At 29.8% G+C, this 18,480-nt stretch overlaps 1 protein-coding gene across 1 annotated transcript; it reads right to left on the minus strand.

Moving 5' to 3' along the window:
• Positions 1–361: 361 nt before the first annotated feature.
• LOC142326770 (enoyl-CoA hydratase domain-containing protein 3, mitochondrial) lies at positions 362–17,887 on the minus strand. Its single transcript, XM_075369469.1, has 7 exons — positions 17,543–17,887; positions 17,034–17,170; positions 15,265–15,400; positions 12,241–12,431; positions 10,187–10,347; positions 5,936–6,050; positions 362–721 (listed from the first exon to the last, which is right to left on the minus strand). Exons 1-7 carry the CDS (start codon positions 17,573–17,575, stop codon positions 598–600), a joined length of 897 nt encoding a protein of 298 aa, XP_075225584.1. The 5' UTR covers positions 17,576–17,887; the 3' UTR covers positions 362–597.
• Positions 17,888–18,480: the final 593 nt, after the last annotated feature.

Here is an 18,480-nt window from a genome sequence, read left to right on the forward strand (position 1 = left end):
AAATCTGGAAACTTTAAGCTATTTCCATGACTGGCTTTTTTCCACAAAATATTTATGCATTTCATTACTCACAATTGTTTACATTACACTACAACATAAAGATTGTAACTTTTTTATAATTTTCAAAAATGTACTCTTTTCAAAGAATGGGCAACAAGAAGATGCACAACAATTTTTTGGGTCCATGATGAATATAAGAACAATTAACAGCCTAAATTAAACTAAACTAAACTAAATTAAACTACCTAAATAAAACAACTAATTCATAAATTTAAGTACAAACGAAATTACAAATTCTTTTCATAATAAACATATAAATTATTACATTATAAAAAAAATTTTTAAAAAAGTTTATATAACCTAATAAGCTGTTTTATTAAAATTTTCTAAAAAAATAGCATAAAAATAATATATGTACAGTATAAGCATAAAAATATTAATTATTCATTACATCCATTAATTCACATGCATGTTTATAGGATAAGTATTACAGTCTGAAAGTACTAAAAAAGTCAGATAATAGAATAATTTACAACCTACGCACCTAAAAAAATTACAAAAATATACCATTCTGCTATTAAAAAGTAAGTTTTCCTATTAAGCTTTAAACAATTTATCAAAGTTATGCTTCCAAACTGGTTTTCTTTTTTCTGCAAAACTTCTAATACCTTCTTGTCCATCAATAAGTTGAACATTCTCGTCCATTACATTCTCACCTAATCTGTAAATAAAACACACAAAAATTAGGAACAAGAACAGATCAAATGTTACTTTTTAATTCAATTTCATTTTTCCAATATTGTCTACTCTATACAGTTCAACTCTCCTTGCAGCATACGCTACAGTGTGTGATTTCATTTTCTTCACCTTTTGAACTTTGGAAATTGTTTCTTAAAGAAGTCACAGAATGAAATCTTAAATTAACTTACTTAATACAAATTAGAAACTTTTTGCATTTAGATTTACTTTTCTGACTTTATTCTGTAGAATAATTTGATAAAGCAGTTTAAAAAAAAAGAAGAAAACTATTATAAATATCATTTTATTCCCATTATATTAAAATCACTTTTTAATATACTAATTTAATTTTTAATAATAACCACTCCTGACAGAATGAATGACTGCTGGTCCAAAACTGCCCAAATTGGACAATGAAAATGATAAAAAGGAATTTATTATGCAATTATAGGACTATTTAAGAACTGCTTTTTTGCATGTCAGTTATTTAACAATTGATTTTTGAAGTCACAGGTTCTGAGGTTCAAATCCTAGTAAATGTTAGTTACTTTTATACGAATTTGAATACTAGACAGCAGATGCCGATGTAGTTAAGTGGTTGGGGTTCAATTAACTACTCATCTCAGGAATGGTTGGCCTGAATCTGTACAAGAATATACCTCATTTACTTGCATGCATATCATCCTATCTCATTGAGCAATGAAGGTTGTGTATTGTTCATTAGTTGCAACCAGTATATTGAAACAGGTTGCAACATGTACATTAGGAAAATAAATAAAAATAAAATATAGTTATTTAAAAAGTAGTAAAAAAACATACTTTTCTTTACTCTGCCTTTATTTTTTTGAAGAAAAATTTCAGCAACACAATGAAATTAAATAGTTTAATAAAAACACTAAATGAGACTACTTTTATTACTATAACATTATGAAATGAATTATTAAGCTTCAAATTCGACAATAAACGTGCAGCTAACCATAAATAGGAAACATATTAGGAAAAAAGTTTTAAGGAATCCTGTTTTAACTGTTCTAATTCAGAAGTTATCACAATTACGCATGAATAATTAATTTAAATTCTTTATTTAATTATGTGAATATAATGAATGGAATTTGAAGGTACTTCTCAATAAACCAAAAACTTTCCTATTCAGGAATAATGGTAGATAAGCTCCAGATAAGAAATGGATATCTGCAGAACAGACTGAAAGACAAATCAGTAGAGGATGGGTCTATCACCAAGTTTATCATTGGAGAATTACTTTGTAGAAAACATTAGTTACATTCAATATTATGTACTAAAGTTTATGTTCAATATAGACACTTATTATTATTAATTACGTATTCAGGTAAAAAAAAAAAGAGTGCACATAAGTTGGCATCATGAGATTATCTGAAGTGATACAATCTGCAAATTAAGTACTCTGGGTAGAGCGCAAAGTACACCAATTCTTTGGTTTTTCTTTGTCTGCAATAGGAATGTCATTGTGGTATTGAATTACATCAGGCTCTACATACATGAAATTTTTTCTCTTCTTAATCTATGACAAAAGAAAAATGACAGTAAGGCGAATTGGCTCCACAGTACATCCAATAACACCCTGTACCCCTTTCTACAATTAACATCTTGCTAATGTTTTGAAAGCTGGGTGGTATTCAGTTCCTAAGATATAATTTCTTTATTGCTGTTGTTATTCCTACTCTCAAAGTAACATAGGACACTCACTTACTCTCGTTTCAGTTGCAAAGCTGTGGCTGAAGAGAGTAGATGCATTATTGAAGAACCACAGGTGACATGCATTTGCGTGCACAAACAATCACAGATGAAGTAAACAATTCCACAAATAATGAATGCATTTCATGCATGCTTTAATAGGATCTCCCACATAAAGCAACAATGTTTGATTGGACAAAATGTAAATTTTCTTTTGAAAGCATTTAAGACAGTCCACATAATGGATGAAAAAAGGTGTGAGTGCAAGCATGTGTCACTAACTTATTTGTTTATCCGATTAAGCAGTTGCCAAGTAAATCTACTCGTAAATAAGCAGCTGAACTTAATATACTGGAGTCAACAATGCATGATCACGTTAAAAAAAAGACTTTAATATGAAACCATATCAATCAATTGTTATAAATGAACTAGCTCTACCCGCCACACTTCGCTGTGGCACATTGTGGTTGCATGGATGAGAAATGAGAAACAAAACAAAGCATACGTTTCATAGAAGTTTAATTTTGCAATACATGTGGATAAAAATATATTTTGTTTTTCCACTGTCTGCGTAGATATAAAGGCTATCTGGTTTGCCGACTCCGGAACACGCAACATACAGTTGCCCATGTGAGAAGCAATCCGCATCTAAATCTAAACCACACAGTTCTAAAGATTGACCTTGAGCTTTATTGATTGTGACTGCAAATGCCAATCGAATTGGGAATTGCAATCTTTTAAATTAAAATGGTGTATCGGTCGGGATTATGGGTATTCGAGGAATGAGGACATCTTCACCTTTGAAAGGCCCCGTTAAAATCGTTGGTTCCACTACGTTATTCATCAATTTCTTAACTGCAAGTCGCGTGCCGTTGCATAGTTTTGGCTGATTAATATTCCGCAACAGGATAATTGTCATTTTTTGATCGAACCGTTGCTAGAATCAATCTAATGAGGAATGTTTTCCCAGTTCCTCCTGGCGCATCCAAGAAGAAGGTCCCCCCAACTCTGTAATTTATCATTTGCATTATGCGATCATAAATGCCTTTCTGTTCACACGTTAATTTGGGAATGTTTAATTGGACATATGACTGAAGATCACCAATGTTGTAACTCTGTTCATGGCGTAAATCCACATCAAATGAAGCAATCACAGCTCGGGTGGGTGCTGGCATTCCCAATAGACTAAGAACTTTATTTGCAATAGCTAAGCACTTGATAAATATCTTCAATATTTATCAATGCTTTGTTGCATATGCCTTCTGTAAATTCCATGGTCATATTGGTATTATCTAGGCGTACTCTATGCAAAATATCCTCAGCCATATGCGATCGATATCTTTCCCATAACTCTGTGGGAGATGAAGGGAAGCAAGCGGTCAATATAATTGCGAATAATGCGCGAATTTGGTTTGGATGTGCAGTGTTGCACGCGTCATTAATACATATATCCCACTGTTGGTCGTTTTCTAATAAATTCAGAGCTTGGTGAAAGGCGCAGCTCAATCACGACACAATCACACAAAAGTACCTCGATTAAAGTGAATATTTAATTCAGATTGTATAATAATCTGAATCAGATGCAAGTGGATACGTTTTTTTTTTTTTGTTAATAAACAATGTAATTGGGAACAGGTATTGTTTCACATGTGACTGCGGTTGTCGTTAGCTAGTATGGCAAGTGTTCCCATCGCTTCTGGCAGATGGCGTGGTTACTGGTACACAGCTGACCGTTAAAAAAACTGTTTCCTCACGGTCGCGGGTATGTGACTGTTGCGAAAAATATATAAAAACAATCTTTGATGTAGTTTATATATCGTGCTAAAATTTGAGCTCAATCGGTGCAGAACATTTTGAGTTTTTGAAGCGTACACAAACGAACTTAACATTTTTATATATAAAGATTTGTGGGCTGCGAAAAAAAGCCCTTAAGTCGTGCGAAAAAACACATAATTTTAAATGCTTACAAAAGCAGAGTAATGCTTACAAATTACAGAATAATCAAACGGCGTTGATTTCAGATGTTAATAAACTGCTAACGTTAAGTAGAAGTTGTGCTGTTTCAGTGTACAACGTGATTGTTGAGTATGAATCTACTAATGAATTACGGTCTCCAAAGAAAATTGAGAAAAAGGTGAGATTTTGATAAAAACACGATTCGTAAAATAATTACACGAATTTGAATTATTTAGAAATAGTTTAGCGGTGTATTATGTCCTTTGGAAGAGAATTCGGTTATTGTCTTCGACAACGCTTCTTATCATTAAACGAAAAGAATTCCAGCCGTGTTATAGAAAAACAATGATATCAAAATGTGACTTGGTTCAAAAGGAATAATTTTTGAAGAGGTTTAAGTTAATGTTCAATCATTGCAAAGGGTTTCGCATATTAAAAGTAATTATAGTCCGTATAAAATTGGTTTGACACACAACGCCATATTGGTAAGTCGTGTTTTTATTCGGCTCCTAACGAATATGTTTGCCGGCCTCCGTGGCGCAAGTGGTAACGTCTTGGACTTTAATCTGGTGGTTCCGAGCTGAAATCCCAGTCAGGCATGGCATTTTCATATGCTATAAATCATTCATATCATCATCTGAAGTAATGCATAACAGTGGTTTCGGAGGTTAGAAAAAACAAAAAAATAACGAATACTTAGTTGTGTGGTTTCAGTGTTACTATTTGTGAATTTTGTTCTTTGCTTTTACATAGCAAAGAACGCTAAATGACCAAAAAACAGTGGTTTCGGAGGTTAGAAAAAACAAAAAAATAACGAATACTTAGTTGTGTGGTTTCAGTGTTACTATTTGTGAATTTTGTTCTTTGCTTTTACATAGCAAAGAACGCTAAATGACCAAACGATTGTTTGGTCATATATATGTAAAAAAATAACCTAACAAAGGATTTTTGGGTTATTATGTAGGGATATTATTTTCTGTGTATTTGGTTATTTCGACTTTTTTTGTTTGCATAGTCTTTAGCCTATCTGGGCTATAAGAAAGTTGGGTGTTTTAATTTATTTACTGTAAGTAATCCTTCTTGGTGGCTTTTCTTTTTGTTTTGGTGTTTTTTTTTTTAATAAAATACAGATGTTTTAGCTGTTAAATATAATTCAAAGAAATTTGTTACTTAATCAGTTGTGATTTTGTTTACATTGGCAATGGCCATACGGGCTCTTTGATTGGTCGTTGTGTTTGACAGCGGCCATCTTGCATTGACCTGATTGGTTTTCCTTTGTTACATTTCCAAATTAAAAATAGATTAAGAATAGAATCTTTCTCTTAATTTCTTCTAAGATGGGATGAACTGTAGCTCCATTACTAAAAGGCAGTCTACACCTAGGAAAAATCAATAGTTTTTTAAAGTGCTTCTGTAAAATTAAAAACAGAGAATATTTAGTCATATTTATTTTATTTTTATTAGCACCTTGTCAAAGACACCAGTATCCAAATGGCATAAAAAGATATAGAATAGTACAAATGCTTACCTATATGCCGTATGTATGTCTAATTCCAACTGTTCATAGAAAAACCTTTTCCCCAGTGCAACAACACTTTTACTCTGAGATTTGATAGCATTGCAAATTTTCATAACTTCACTTTCTACAATAAAAAAAGGTACAAGAATTATGAGCTTATGAAATTTTTTTAAATAGCAGATACAATGACAATACAAAAATACTGTAAATTATTAGATAATGATTAGAACTTCTTATTCTGAACTGATGATAATACGTCACACGTTTGCTTTTCAGGATGCTCTCCATGAGATGTTTTTGTCATTGAGAAACCACAGCAAGGATTCGGACTGAAATAAAACTAAATGCCAATAGTCAAACCCATATTAGTCACTTTCTGCAGATCATTCTCATTAAACAATACTGATTGGTATTCCCAGATCTGACAATGTAATTTTAAATAAATATGCTAGAAGATAATGCCCCCAATTCACACTACTATAAAAAGATTTTCTGTGTATTTATATTAGATTTATTTGATAAACAGTGTTTATACAAGATGAAAATTGCTAAATGGAAGAATGTTCTCTCATATGTAATTTCATATTAAAACAAAGAATATATTTCAGGCTATTTCAGGCATGATTATGATAAACTTTCCATGTAAATTTTATAACAACTGGTATTGCTGTTAAATAATAAGTAAAAATAAAGAGAGAGATAAAGTACAAAAAAGAATATTGATTGGCTTATTTGTATCAGGTTTATTAACACTAAAATTTGAATAATAAACCAAACTGATAGGAATGTGTACACAAAAGTTTAATTTTTCATACATTGATTTTTTTATTTACATTATTTTTCTTGATTACTCATTTCAAACATCAGTTTTATGCTAATTGTGAGGTCTAAATCATCTCATAATGAAAGATAAAGGGGAAAGTCATGGATGGTCTAGACCTAATGAACACCATTTAGTTTTTTTACCAGCTGCAAAATTAGAAGTTTTAACAGAATGATTATCATCAAAGTATATTTTTCCACTAATAATTTTCAGTTTTTTGTTAATTAAGAGGGACTAGAGGACATAATACTTTGGGAGTCAATATCAATTTTTGTTAACTGCAGGAATTATGGGGTATAGACACGCAGGTGGGCCAGAAGGATTGAATGTCTTTTCTTAACTTTCTTTGAAGGTAGATCACATTTTTAAAAAGAATAATTTAAACAGCAATATCTGTTTTTTTTTAATTAAGGGGGACAAATTAATTAAGGGGGACTTAATTAATTAAGAGGCAAGAGGTCTCTAACCTTCTACCTAATTTAGTGCCAAGGGTGTTCAGAACCTGTGGGAACCATTTTTAAATCTTCTCTGAAAGTAAAATATATTTTTGAAAAAAAGGTTCTAATATTGTTACTCCATTTTTTGTTAACTGAGGAGAGCTAAATGGACTAAAACCTTAATGGGCAAGAAGGTTTAAACTGTTTCTTCTGTACATGATTTTTTTTTTTTTTGAAACTAAAACATATTTTGAAAGAGAAAGTAAATAAATCAGAATAGTTCAATTTTTGTTAATTTACCAGGTCAGGGTGATAAGAGTATGAGATAAATGCTTATTATAGATCATAGTCACAAAACTTTGAAATCTAATTTTGGATTTGGAGCAGATCATTAACTTTTCTGGTAAGGGTCTAGAAAATAGAAGAATTTTCCTCCAAAATTAACATCAGGAAAAATAAAAATATTACAATGCATGAGCCAATCTTTTACAAAATGAATTCCAACTAAAGGGTCAATGAGAAAACACTTAATGGTCTCAGAAGGTTTAGGTCCTTTGCTCCTCATGTCTACTGTTCCCTAATTTTCTCAATAAAAAAAATAATCAAAAAACTTAAGGACATTATAAACAAAAAAAGGTTATGGTATAAGAAGCCAAGAAAACTGTGCTGTCATAGTGTTTGGATCTTCCTTTGCTTCCAAATGATTTACATTGTCCTGGTCTCCCTTAAATTAACATAAACTAAAACCAGATGGTAGATTTTAGAGCGAGGTTGGACTGTATGTTCATAGGTGATGAATGAAGACAACGCCTTGTTGCTTGTTGAATAATGTTTTAATGAATTGTCGTCTTGACAGTTAATGAAATGAATTGTAACATAATGTATAACTTGATAAATAAAAATTAAAAAAACATTAAAGCTAAGGTTCATCCGAACAAAGAATGGAATCCATCTGGACTAAGACTATGACATGACTGCCTTGGATCAGATTCGAGCGCCAAATGCTAGTAACTACGAGTAACAATGATTGTCCATTCGGACAAAATGAAAAATGTAACCGCACTGTGCGGGATTCTAACATAGAATGCTAGTACGACTTAGCTTTCTGGTAAGCGCTAGCACCACTAGATCGCAGCACCAGATGGCTCGACGTGAAATGGAACACCAGATATAAACTATTCATTTTCAAAACATGTTCAATCCTCAGGTTCAAACAGGAAACTTAATCTAAAATTAGTCTAGGATTCTTTGTTTCTAAACTCTTTAGCCCCTAGGTTCTTAATTAACAAAAATTAAAATTTTGTGAATATTCAAATTTTTCTTTTAAATTTCATTCTACCTTCAGGAAAATGTAATGTATAATGAGTTTCAAGGTCTCTTTCTGCTCAGACCCCTTTAGATCCCTAGCCCTAAAATTAACAAAATCAGAAAAATAGTATAATTTTAGTCATTCTTTCCAGAAAATTCTTCTGTTTCTGGGATACATTGTAACTAAGTAATGAAGAATATTTAAATTTAAATATTTTTCACAAAATAGTCTTCTCTTCTTTTATTGTTTAAAAAATGAAAAGCAGTGTGGAAACATGCCCATTTATACTATTTAAATCTATTAATATCTTCCATTAACATAATTAGAGTCCAGATTTTAATAGAACCTAATTTATCCATGACTGAATTATAATCTACATTTTAGTGCAAAAATTTTTTTGAAACTTAAAATGTAAACTTCATCCCTCTTTTAATGGTTGCTAGCTCAATATAAAAAGAAAAAAATTAAACAATATATAAAATAACTTTTGCAGAAAACTCTTTTCTTAATTTTTATCAAATGACTCCTTACATAATAAAAGTCAATAAAAAATTTATTTCTATAAGTTTAATATTTTTATAAACTTTGTTTATAAAAATATGTACTACTTTTATGAGTAACGGATGTTAATACATGAAAAAAAGAAGTAATATGTGCACATGAATGCACCCACACGCTCACGTGTGTTCTGTTCGGTGTGGCAACCGAAACCATCATATGGAGGGTGTCTTCCCCTATTAGCTCAGGATGTAACTCTCAGAAGTTTTGCACAGAGTGTTCGGGACATATTCGTTAAACTTCAGGAACTGATTCAGGACACCAAAAAAGTTCATATTGACACAACTCCTATTTTGCTTTATTTTCCTTCTGGTCACCATTTTGTGATTTCTAACAAAAAACTTTTTTTTTCTCGGGTCAGGTAGACCTGTTCCTGAGAAAAAATTCCTGTTTAATTAAATTTGACAAATCTATGACTAGCATCTTGTTCTACAAAATTAAGAATTTTGGAAACTTCACCTTCAAAATTTTCAAAATGGTGGCCATCTTAATTCTTTAATCTTCAATATCTTTGTAATTATTTGTTTGATCAAATTTTTACTTATTACAAAATTTATCATCAAATTTTTACTCAAACAAAATGGTACCTCATTTTTAAAAATCCATTGACAAACAATTGAGTTATTGCAGACAATTAACCCAGCAGTATGCTTGCGCTCTGTAATGCAAGCTGATAACTTTTGCCTGTTTTTATTTCCTCCACTAAATGTAATAAAAATAATAAATGATAACAGTAAATTAATAAAAATTATCACCAATTGCCCTTATAAAATAATCAACATCTAGAAAAAAGTTGTAATTGTAAAGATTATGCATAATTAGAAATGAACAATTACTATGTAATGTAAATGAGTACCAATGTAATGTAATGTCAACTAAGCACCGTAGCATTACAATAACAAACTATTATCAACAATAAAAAGGTCAATAAATAAATGTTATTTATTCTTCTACATTAACCAATTCTTCTTTGAACTAGAAGATGAAACATAATTCTTTTCTATTTTCATTTTTAACATACAAAAATTTATTTGAATCTGTTGAAGTAGTAATCATTACAAAAGAACTTGCATAAGAAAAAAAAATAAAGCAATAAGTGTTACAATTTTTATTACTGATAATAATTACTATACCTAGCTGATCACTTGGAACTACATTTGAAACCAATCCCACACGCAAAGCTTCTTCTGCCTTAATTGGTTCACCAGTCATTAGCATATGAGCAGCAATTTTTCTTGGCACAGTTCTAACCAAAGGAATTCCAGGAGTAGAACAAAATATTCCAAAATGTGACCTAAATGTATGAAAAAAGAAGATGAAATCATGAAACTTTGTACACTCAGTTCAAAACTATTTTCTCCATCAATCACAAAAAGTGTTTATCAATAACATCTTAAAATTACACAGGAATGATGGTAGGATACAAACAGAATAATTTTTACAATACACACATTTCATCAACACATTCCAACAATAACTTTTAAACTACTAGCTATTATAACAAGCTTTCCAAATATCGCCAGGCATTTGTATGACAATACATGAGGACGAGTCAAAAATTATTTACAATTTTCATTCTACAATTTATTTACACAAAGATAGGGATTTAACATGCACATCATTTTTCTACATAGTCACCTCCTTTGTCAATGCACTTGGTTCAGCAGTCCACACGTTCGCGCATTTCTTCCAAGAAGAAGGTTTACAGTTGATTGCGAAGCCGCTCTTGCCACCACTTCTCGCATATCAAAGTCTGTGGAAAATCGATGACCTCACAAAGCATCCTTAAGTTGCCCAAACAAACGAAACTCAAAAGAAGAAAGATCTTGGCAGTAGAGAGGGTGTTCCAATACCTCAACATTTAGTTTTTTGATGGTTTGAATGGTGTGGCGAGCCATGTGGGAGCTGGCTGTCTTGATACCTATTGTACACAGACTTTATGGAAACTGGGCTTGTCATGGAAGGTTTGATGGGTAGAACTGATATTCAAAGAAGACGCTATCTATGGTAACTCGCCTATTTGTGAGAACAATCTCTTGAACCTTGTCCTTGGAGGTTGATGAGCTTCCTGCTTCCTCTTTGTGTCACATTCATCCAGCCATTTTCAAACTTCTCAATTCATGAAACAACAATTTTCCATGATAAATTACTGTTCACCTATTGAGATAAAAATCTAAACGAATTTTAGACTTATTCTTATGATGAATTTCAGTCCCTTTCACACCCTCTGACCAGATAAATTGGATCACTGATTGCTGTTCCTCTTTGATGCTAACTGCTAGCAGAGCGGACATGTTTATACTGTAATAGCCAGAAGGGAAAAGACATGATCAGGTTCAAATTTCGCACAGGTGACCATCATACCAACAAAAGCACGTATGCACAGAAGACAGTATAACAACCTTGAAGGTTATTCCACATTATAACTGAAGTAGAAGCATTTCCCAGTTCATAACAGAAAAAAAACTACTCCAAATAAAATATAAGATGATTAACCATCTTTTCCTTTTCTTTCTGCTACAGGAAAAGTCAATTAAGATTTTATTTGAATTTCTTTAAAATATTAAAAATTTACCTAAAATATAATATATATTAAAAATTGTAAATAGTAATAAATTATATTCATTTACTTAAATTATTAAATTTATTTAATACTTGAGAAAACAGGAGAAATAAATGTTTAATGAAATATTACATTTTGAGATGATCCTTTTGTAATACAAGTCATTCAGTAAATTCTAAGAGAGATAAGAAATAGTAGAATAAGTAAATAAAATTGTTAATTTTCCATCTCAAACATTTTGTTTTAGAGGCATTTTAAATGTTTAAATAGCTGCTAATAAGTCCATGACTTTTCTTCTATTTAAAAAAAAGTAATGATTAAATCAAGGATGAAAAATTTTCAGTTTTTCATAGAATTTAATTTTTTTTAAATGTTTTTACATTTTTCCTTTTATAATACAGACACACTTGTTTAAACAGAAATGTTTGTCTTCAATGGTTTTCAAACAAGGGGAAAAAATATAATAGTAGAATGTGAAGAATATAAGCAGTAAAATACTCAAAAAAAAACTAGTTGCCAAGACTGAATTTAGGAAAAAAACCACCTCTTTTCAACAGTGTTTAAAACAGACTAAGTTCCATTTTTCTACAATGTTACTGAAAACATAACAAAAGAATATCATACCCTGGAGTAGAAAAGATACTATTCTCAGTACAGACGGCAATATCACACTGTGCAACTAGCTGACAACCAGCAGCAACAGCAGGACCTTGAACTGCTGCAATTACAGGAACTGGTACTTCCATAATCCTTTTCATCAACACAGAGCAAAGCGAGAATATCTCTTTACTTTTATAATCTTTATTCTCAAGAATCTATACCACCAAAATATGTTATAAAAAAAATTAATAACAAAAGTAACATAAAATTACACAAGGAAAACTTTCTAACATCATAAAAAAATAATTAGTACAAACAGTAACAGTAAGTAAGAGATTTAACTCTGTATCATTACAACTATAAATTTAGAAACAAAGTAGGTTCCTTTGAAAAAAGGGAGGCGAACTTTCCTTAAATATCTTACAGAAAGTCCTTATGTATGTATGTATGTATACATGTATGTAACCACCTGCATAAAATTTATTTTATCAATTTTACATATTTTATTTAACAGTTACATAAGTACTTAATAATATAATAATATGAGGCCCAGTGACAATATTTCTAAAATTTCAGCAATGTGAGTTCTATAATTGTATAAAAGCAACCTACAGGAAGGTTCTGAGTTCAACTCCAAGATACTTGTAATTTTTCTTACATTATAAGAACTTCTTATCACAAACCCACACACAAGCTTTTAAGCTTATGTGGGGAATTAAAACTTCAATCAAACATACAAACTAAAAATTTCTGTAAAAACATATTTACTTCATATAACAATAAAAAAATTGAAATTTTTACAAAATCATAAAACTATTTTTAATAATTTCAGTTCTGAAATTTAACATTTTCATAGATAAAATGAAATATGAAAATTATCTGGACAGAGAAAAAGATTCCAAGAGGGTGGAAAACATTACTCCACCCGATATTTAAAAAAAGATGAGAAAACTGAAGTTAACAACTACAGAGGAATTTCACTGCTCAGTCTCGTACAAAATTCTATCATTAGCACTTTTGCTAAGGGCTGAACCATACATGGAAAACTTTCAGGGAGAATACCAACAAGGATTTAGGAAGAGAAGACATGCGTAGATCAGTTATTTTCTTTGAAATTCATCCTGACACAGGATTAAAAACAGTAATATTACAGCTATAAAATTTGTAGACCTCAGAAAAGCAAATAACTCTATTGCTCAAGAATTGCTCTTTAAAATATTATAAGTAGGAATAGATAGAAAAACACTAAACATAAATGAGGTCATAACAAACACAGTCTCAAAAGTTAAATTCTTGGAGGAATTGACAGATCCATTAAAAATTGGGGCAGGAATAGGCAATGCAATAGACTTTCACCACTTTTATTCAACTGTGATCTTTAGAAAGTTATCCAAGAATGGAGGAAAGAGATGAAGGGAAAGGTACAAAACATCTACTTCAGTAAAAAAAATAAGAAGATAGAAGTTGACTATTTTGTATTTACAAAAAGGCAAAATACCATTAAGGTGTAGCCATTTAAAAAAAAAAAAAACATTAAGGAAGCTAAAACCCAAATAAAGATAGTAAAAGAAGTTTCTGAAAAAAAAAATTTAATATAATTAATAGAGCAAGACAAATTATAGAACAATTACTAAAATTCAATGACCACATAATCTCAATGGCCTAAACATCTCCTTTGACAAAAACAGAGTTCATTGCAAAGAAAATGAGTAGACAACAGGAGATAAGAACAATGTATGGAACAATACAGCAAAGAAAAAGATTCAAGTACTTTTGAGAATGGATTAAACCAAATAATCAAGCAAAAGAGTCGCTATAATACAAGAAACAGAGAATAAAAGCTAGATATAAATTGTCAAAAAAAGTTTGCAACAAAACATCCATTTCAATCAAGCCAAACATAACACATTATTGCATTAAGACAGTAGTGAAACCAAGTACGTATACAATAGAATGTACTTAATGGTGTCATGCTTAATGCTGAATGGCGTTGGACATATTCAAAGGATTAAGAATATGGAAAAGAGAACACCTAAGATCTATTCTAAGACCCAAAGTGAATGAAAGGGGAACATAGATGAGAGAGGGCTCAGTTAAATATTATAAAATTTTAAATGATTTAGAGCAATGGTCAGTTATATAAGGTTATACAGGTTTAGAGGTAAGTTTCTGGAATATGGCAAGATAAAATTAAACTAAAATGTAGTCACCTGGAGAAAAGTGATAGGCGTCATAAGAAAGGCAACAGCTTACAAAAACAGTTTTAATACAAAACTATAAAACATAAAAATTGTTAACATATAACTCCTGTGTAATCTGTAGTATTTACTGATTCATTTATATGTATGTGCATGTGTGTGGAGTGGGTGTATGTGTGAGAAAAAAGTATGTATATTTGGGCACAGGGAATATCTGCATGTTCAATGTGAACTTTTTTTTTAATAGAATTTATTTCACTTGTAATTAATTATATTTTATTCAATTTCCGTTGTTTTGATTTGCAGGATGACATAAAATTTTTTAAAACTACTCACTGCTATGGCATTAGGACACTACTAGAATAATTACAATACTGTTTAAAACAATAATTACTATTAATTACAATAAGCAGTAATTAATAAAAAACACTAAGTCTCAATAACTATATACATCATAGATATACTATTATTTGTAGAATGCACTTTCTAGAGATTATGTTTCTCATTATTGGAAAAATCAACCAATTAATTTGTATGAAAAATGCTGCTAGAGTTTTAATAACAAATTATTACTTTTTTTTCTAAATTTGTTTTATTTTTTTTTAATTATTGTTTCCTTTTACAATCATAAAAGTATAAACTGAATTTATTAATATTTTACAAAACAACTTTGAACACGACTTAGTAATGAAATTAATGTTGTTGTTTTATTTTTATAGAATATCAAATTTACTTTACTTGTCCAACATACCTACTATAATGCATCCTAGTTTTATACATAAATTTACTAGTTATTAAAAAAGAATTGAATTAAACAAAATATACCAAATACTAAATAAAAGTAATTTACCAGTTCTTTTAAATTGTGTCCAGATGAAAATACAGGTCCTTCAGCGGAAATAACAATACAACGCAATGAAATATTATTTAAGTCTAATGAGATATGGTCCAATAATTCATTCATCATAGTCATACATAGGGCATTTCTATGAAAAATAAATAATTTTAAATAGAAAAGTAATATTAACATATAATAAAGGAAAAATAATTAGAATAGATGGTATAGCATAAATAAAACCTTAGAGAAACAGTATTAAATTGCACAAACTCTAAGAACAAGAAAATACAAATACAAAATCTTAAAATATATGATTAGTAAGTCAACGTCTATTTACAATATCGTAAAATCTTCACAATCGTGAACAAAATTTAGTAATAATTTAACGTTTTTTTTTTCATGGAATATTAAATTTACTTCATTTTGTTCAACATACCGACTAGAAGCAAATACCTTGATTTATACATAAATGCGCAGCCGGTAAAAAGAAATGGAGCAGAATTTTTTTTTTTTTAATTTATAACCTGAATTACATTGTATATTTTATATTTATATATATTTAAATTCTATTTGATGAAGGGATATATATATATATATATATATATATATATATATATTATAAATGTAATATAATACTTTAATATATTTTGCAAAATGTCTTGAAAAGTGTTGGCCAAACTTAAGGGACTGATTCAAGACGTCAAAATAAACAAGAAAAGCTCATGTGGGCAAACTCTCTATACTAGTTCATTTTCCCTCTAACAGCCACGTTGTGCTTTTTCAATAAAAATTCCTATCTTAAGAACTGATTGAGACACTTTAATGGAATTTGATGTAAATCTACCCAACAAAATCTTCCACAAAATAAATAAGTCTGAAAATTATAAAATGGACATCATTTAAAATTGTTAATAATTAATAGCTCTATAAGTTTTATTGAATTTTGTTTTATTGGGTAAAATGTTAAGCTTTTTATTGAGGGCAAAATGATAACTCATTTGTTCGAAACAGTTATTAAACAACTAGATATGAAATTGTTAAAATGGATTCCAAGCATTATGCTTGAAAATAGGCACAAAATTGTAAGGTTGCATAGTTTTTACGATTCATTCAAATCATCACCACTTAGAGGAATCAGCAGCATCTTTTCCATAACAATCCTAAAAATAAAGTTGACAGTGAAATATTCACTCCACTTGAAATGAATAAATTGTTTTTGGCGTTTTTTGACCTGTTTAAATGATTTAATATCTTCATAAAACTGTTAACGTACTTTGTAAAATACTCAAAATATTTCAACTGTTTGAATTTTCAAGAGTATTCCACTGGCCTTTAATTGTGTAAAACAGACGTGGAGATTGAATTGAATAAATCAATAGTAAGAATATAGGCATGCAAAATTAATGAGATTATCATGAGATAATTTTAAAAATTCTCCATAACTACCAAGCTACATCAATTTGGACATAAAGTCCTCAAAAAGATGATAAAATTTTTAATTTATGCATTTAACGATAAACTCAACAAATATGCTTCAAATACACAAAACCTAGGCAGTATTTATTTCCATAAACTCTTCAATTTTTACAACTGAACTGACTTTCTGTTTGAAGGATTAAAGAAAGGTTAATGTAAAAAACCTATATTAAAGAATGGGTAATATAATGTCTATCACTGTTCAATTATCAATTAGTACTTTATAATAATACAAGCTTAAAGAATACATAACAGTATTTATCACACTATCTATTTCATAACTAAAATTTTATAAGCCTCACCACCTTGATTTTGGGTTATTTAGAATTATTCTTCTGATTCCATTTTCTTCTTGAGTTTTGGTCAATTCTCCGCAGTTCAAGTTTGTTGTTGAAAACAGCCGTATTTGTTTAAGATGAACAACACTCATTTTTAAACATCTCTGCAACAAATATTTCAATGTAAATATATCTTATGTACTTATGCATACATGGTATTGAAGTAAACGATAATAAAATTACAGGGTTTTACATTACTAAAGAATATGATCAACAAATATTTATTTGTGTTTCATTATACTGTATTGCTTTAATCTTACTCACAATTTCATTTAATTTTGATTATTACAAATAAGTGAAGTTAATCATTTTGGTGGATAGGTTAATTATACACAATCTACGAACTGAAGAAGACATTTGGATCATGTCCTGCATTAAATAGGGACAATTCAAAGTAGAAGCTACATCTATAAATGAACACTGAAAACTGTTAATTTTAGTAACATACTTTATAACTGAAATAATATTATGCGTACCAAACGACTGTGAGAAATGGCTAAGGTATTCATCTTCAAACGTAACACCTTTAAAAACTGTAAAGAAATAACATAACCTAAAAAAATTGTCGAATGTTTACCGATAAGACACTGTCATAAGTAGCGCCACTAAATACAAAACACACAACGCTTTTTGAGGTAAATTAGTATTGTTTTTTGTGATTTCACTGGGTATAGAAATCTGAACCTAAAAAATTCACACAACAATTTCATTCTTTAACTGAAGACCAAACTTTAAACTTCATTAAATAAAATTCGAATAACTTGAAGTTCCTTTAGGTTAATTGTACAAATTTTGGTTAAATTCCGTTACATGCCCAGTAGACAATATATTTCAACTAGTTCACATCTTAGTTTTGTATAAGTCCGGTAGATGGCATTAGTCGCCTAGTAACGATTCACGGTTCGTTAATGAGGTATAATCTATAGAGGTAGTATAATGTCTGCCGCGAATTTAACGAACTTTAAGCGTAAATTTATTATTTAATGAATTCTTTACTAGACTAGCATTGATAATATTAAAAGCTTTAAAATTTTTTACATTCCATGCAATAAAGGTTATGATTCAAATCCAATCAGTGCTATTTCATATCGATGATTAGCAGTATCAAATTAAAATGAATGGACCAGTGTTGCTATTTTATCTCATTCAGAGATAAAATTCCTTCACCTTCAGCGCAGTGCATAAGGTATAATCGTATGTTGGTAGGACTCGAGATAGAATTCCATAAAATGTCAGTTCAAAATTTTTATTTAAAAATAATCTTATGCGTTAAATTCAAAATAAATAAAGTAACACAAATACAGAAAGTTATTTTTTTGGAATTTTTTAAAACTGGTAAATTTGAACATTTTTTTCAACAAGCAAACACTTAATTAAAGTAAAAGATACCACAATAAAGAAAATAAATTGTTTA

Source organism: Lycorma delicatula, chromosome 1, assembly GCF_047948215.1.
Source record: "Lycorma delicatula isolate Av1 chromosome 1, ASM4794821v1, whole genome shotgun sequence".
In the NCBI taxonomy this organism is placed as follows: domain Eukaryota; kingdom Metazoa; phylum Arthropoda; class Insecta; order Hemiptera; family Fulgoridae; genus Lycorma; species Lycorma delicatula.

What these genes read in the sequence shown, in the direction of transcription:
- LOC142326770 (XM_075369469.1), bottom strand. Translation starts at nt 17,575, where the DNA reads ATGAATACCTTAGCCATTTCTCACAGTCGTTTG. An exon ending in AGTTCCAAGTGATCAGCTAG is followed by an intron (nt 6,051 to 10,186) that starts GTATAGTAATTA and finishes TTTTTATTGTAG; the next exon opens with AAAGTGAAGTTATGAAAATT. An exon ending in GACATACATACGGCATATAG is followed by an intron (nt 722 to 5,935) that starts GTAAGCATTTGT and finishes TTTTATTTACAG; the next exon opens with ATTAGGTGAGAATGTAATGG.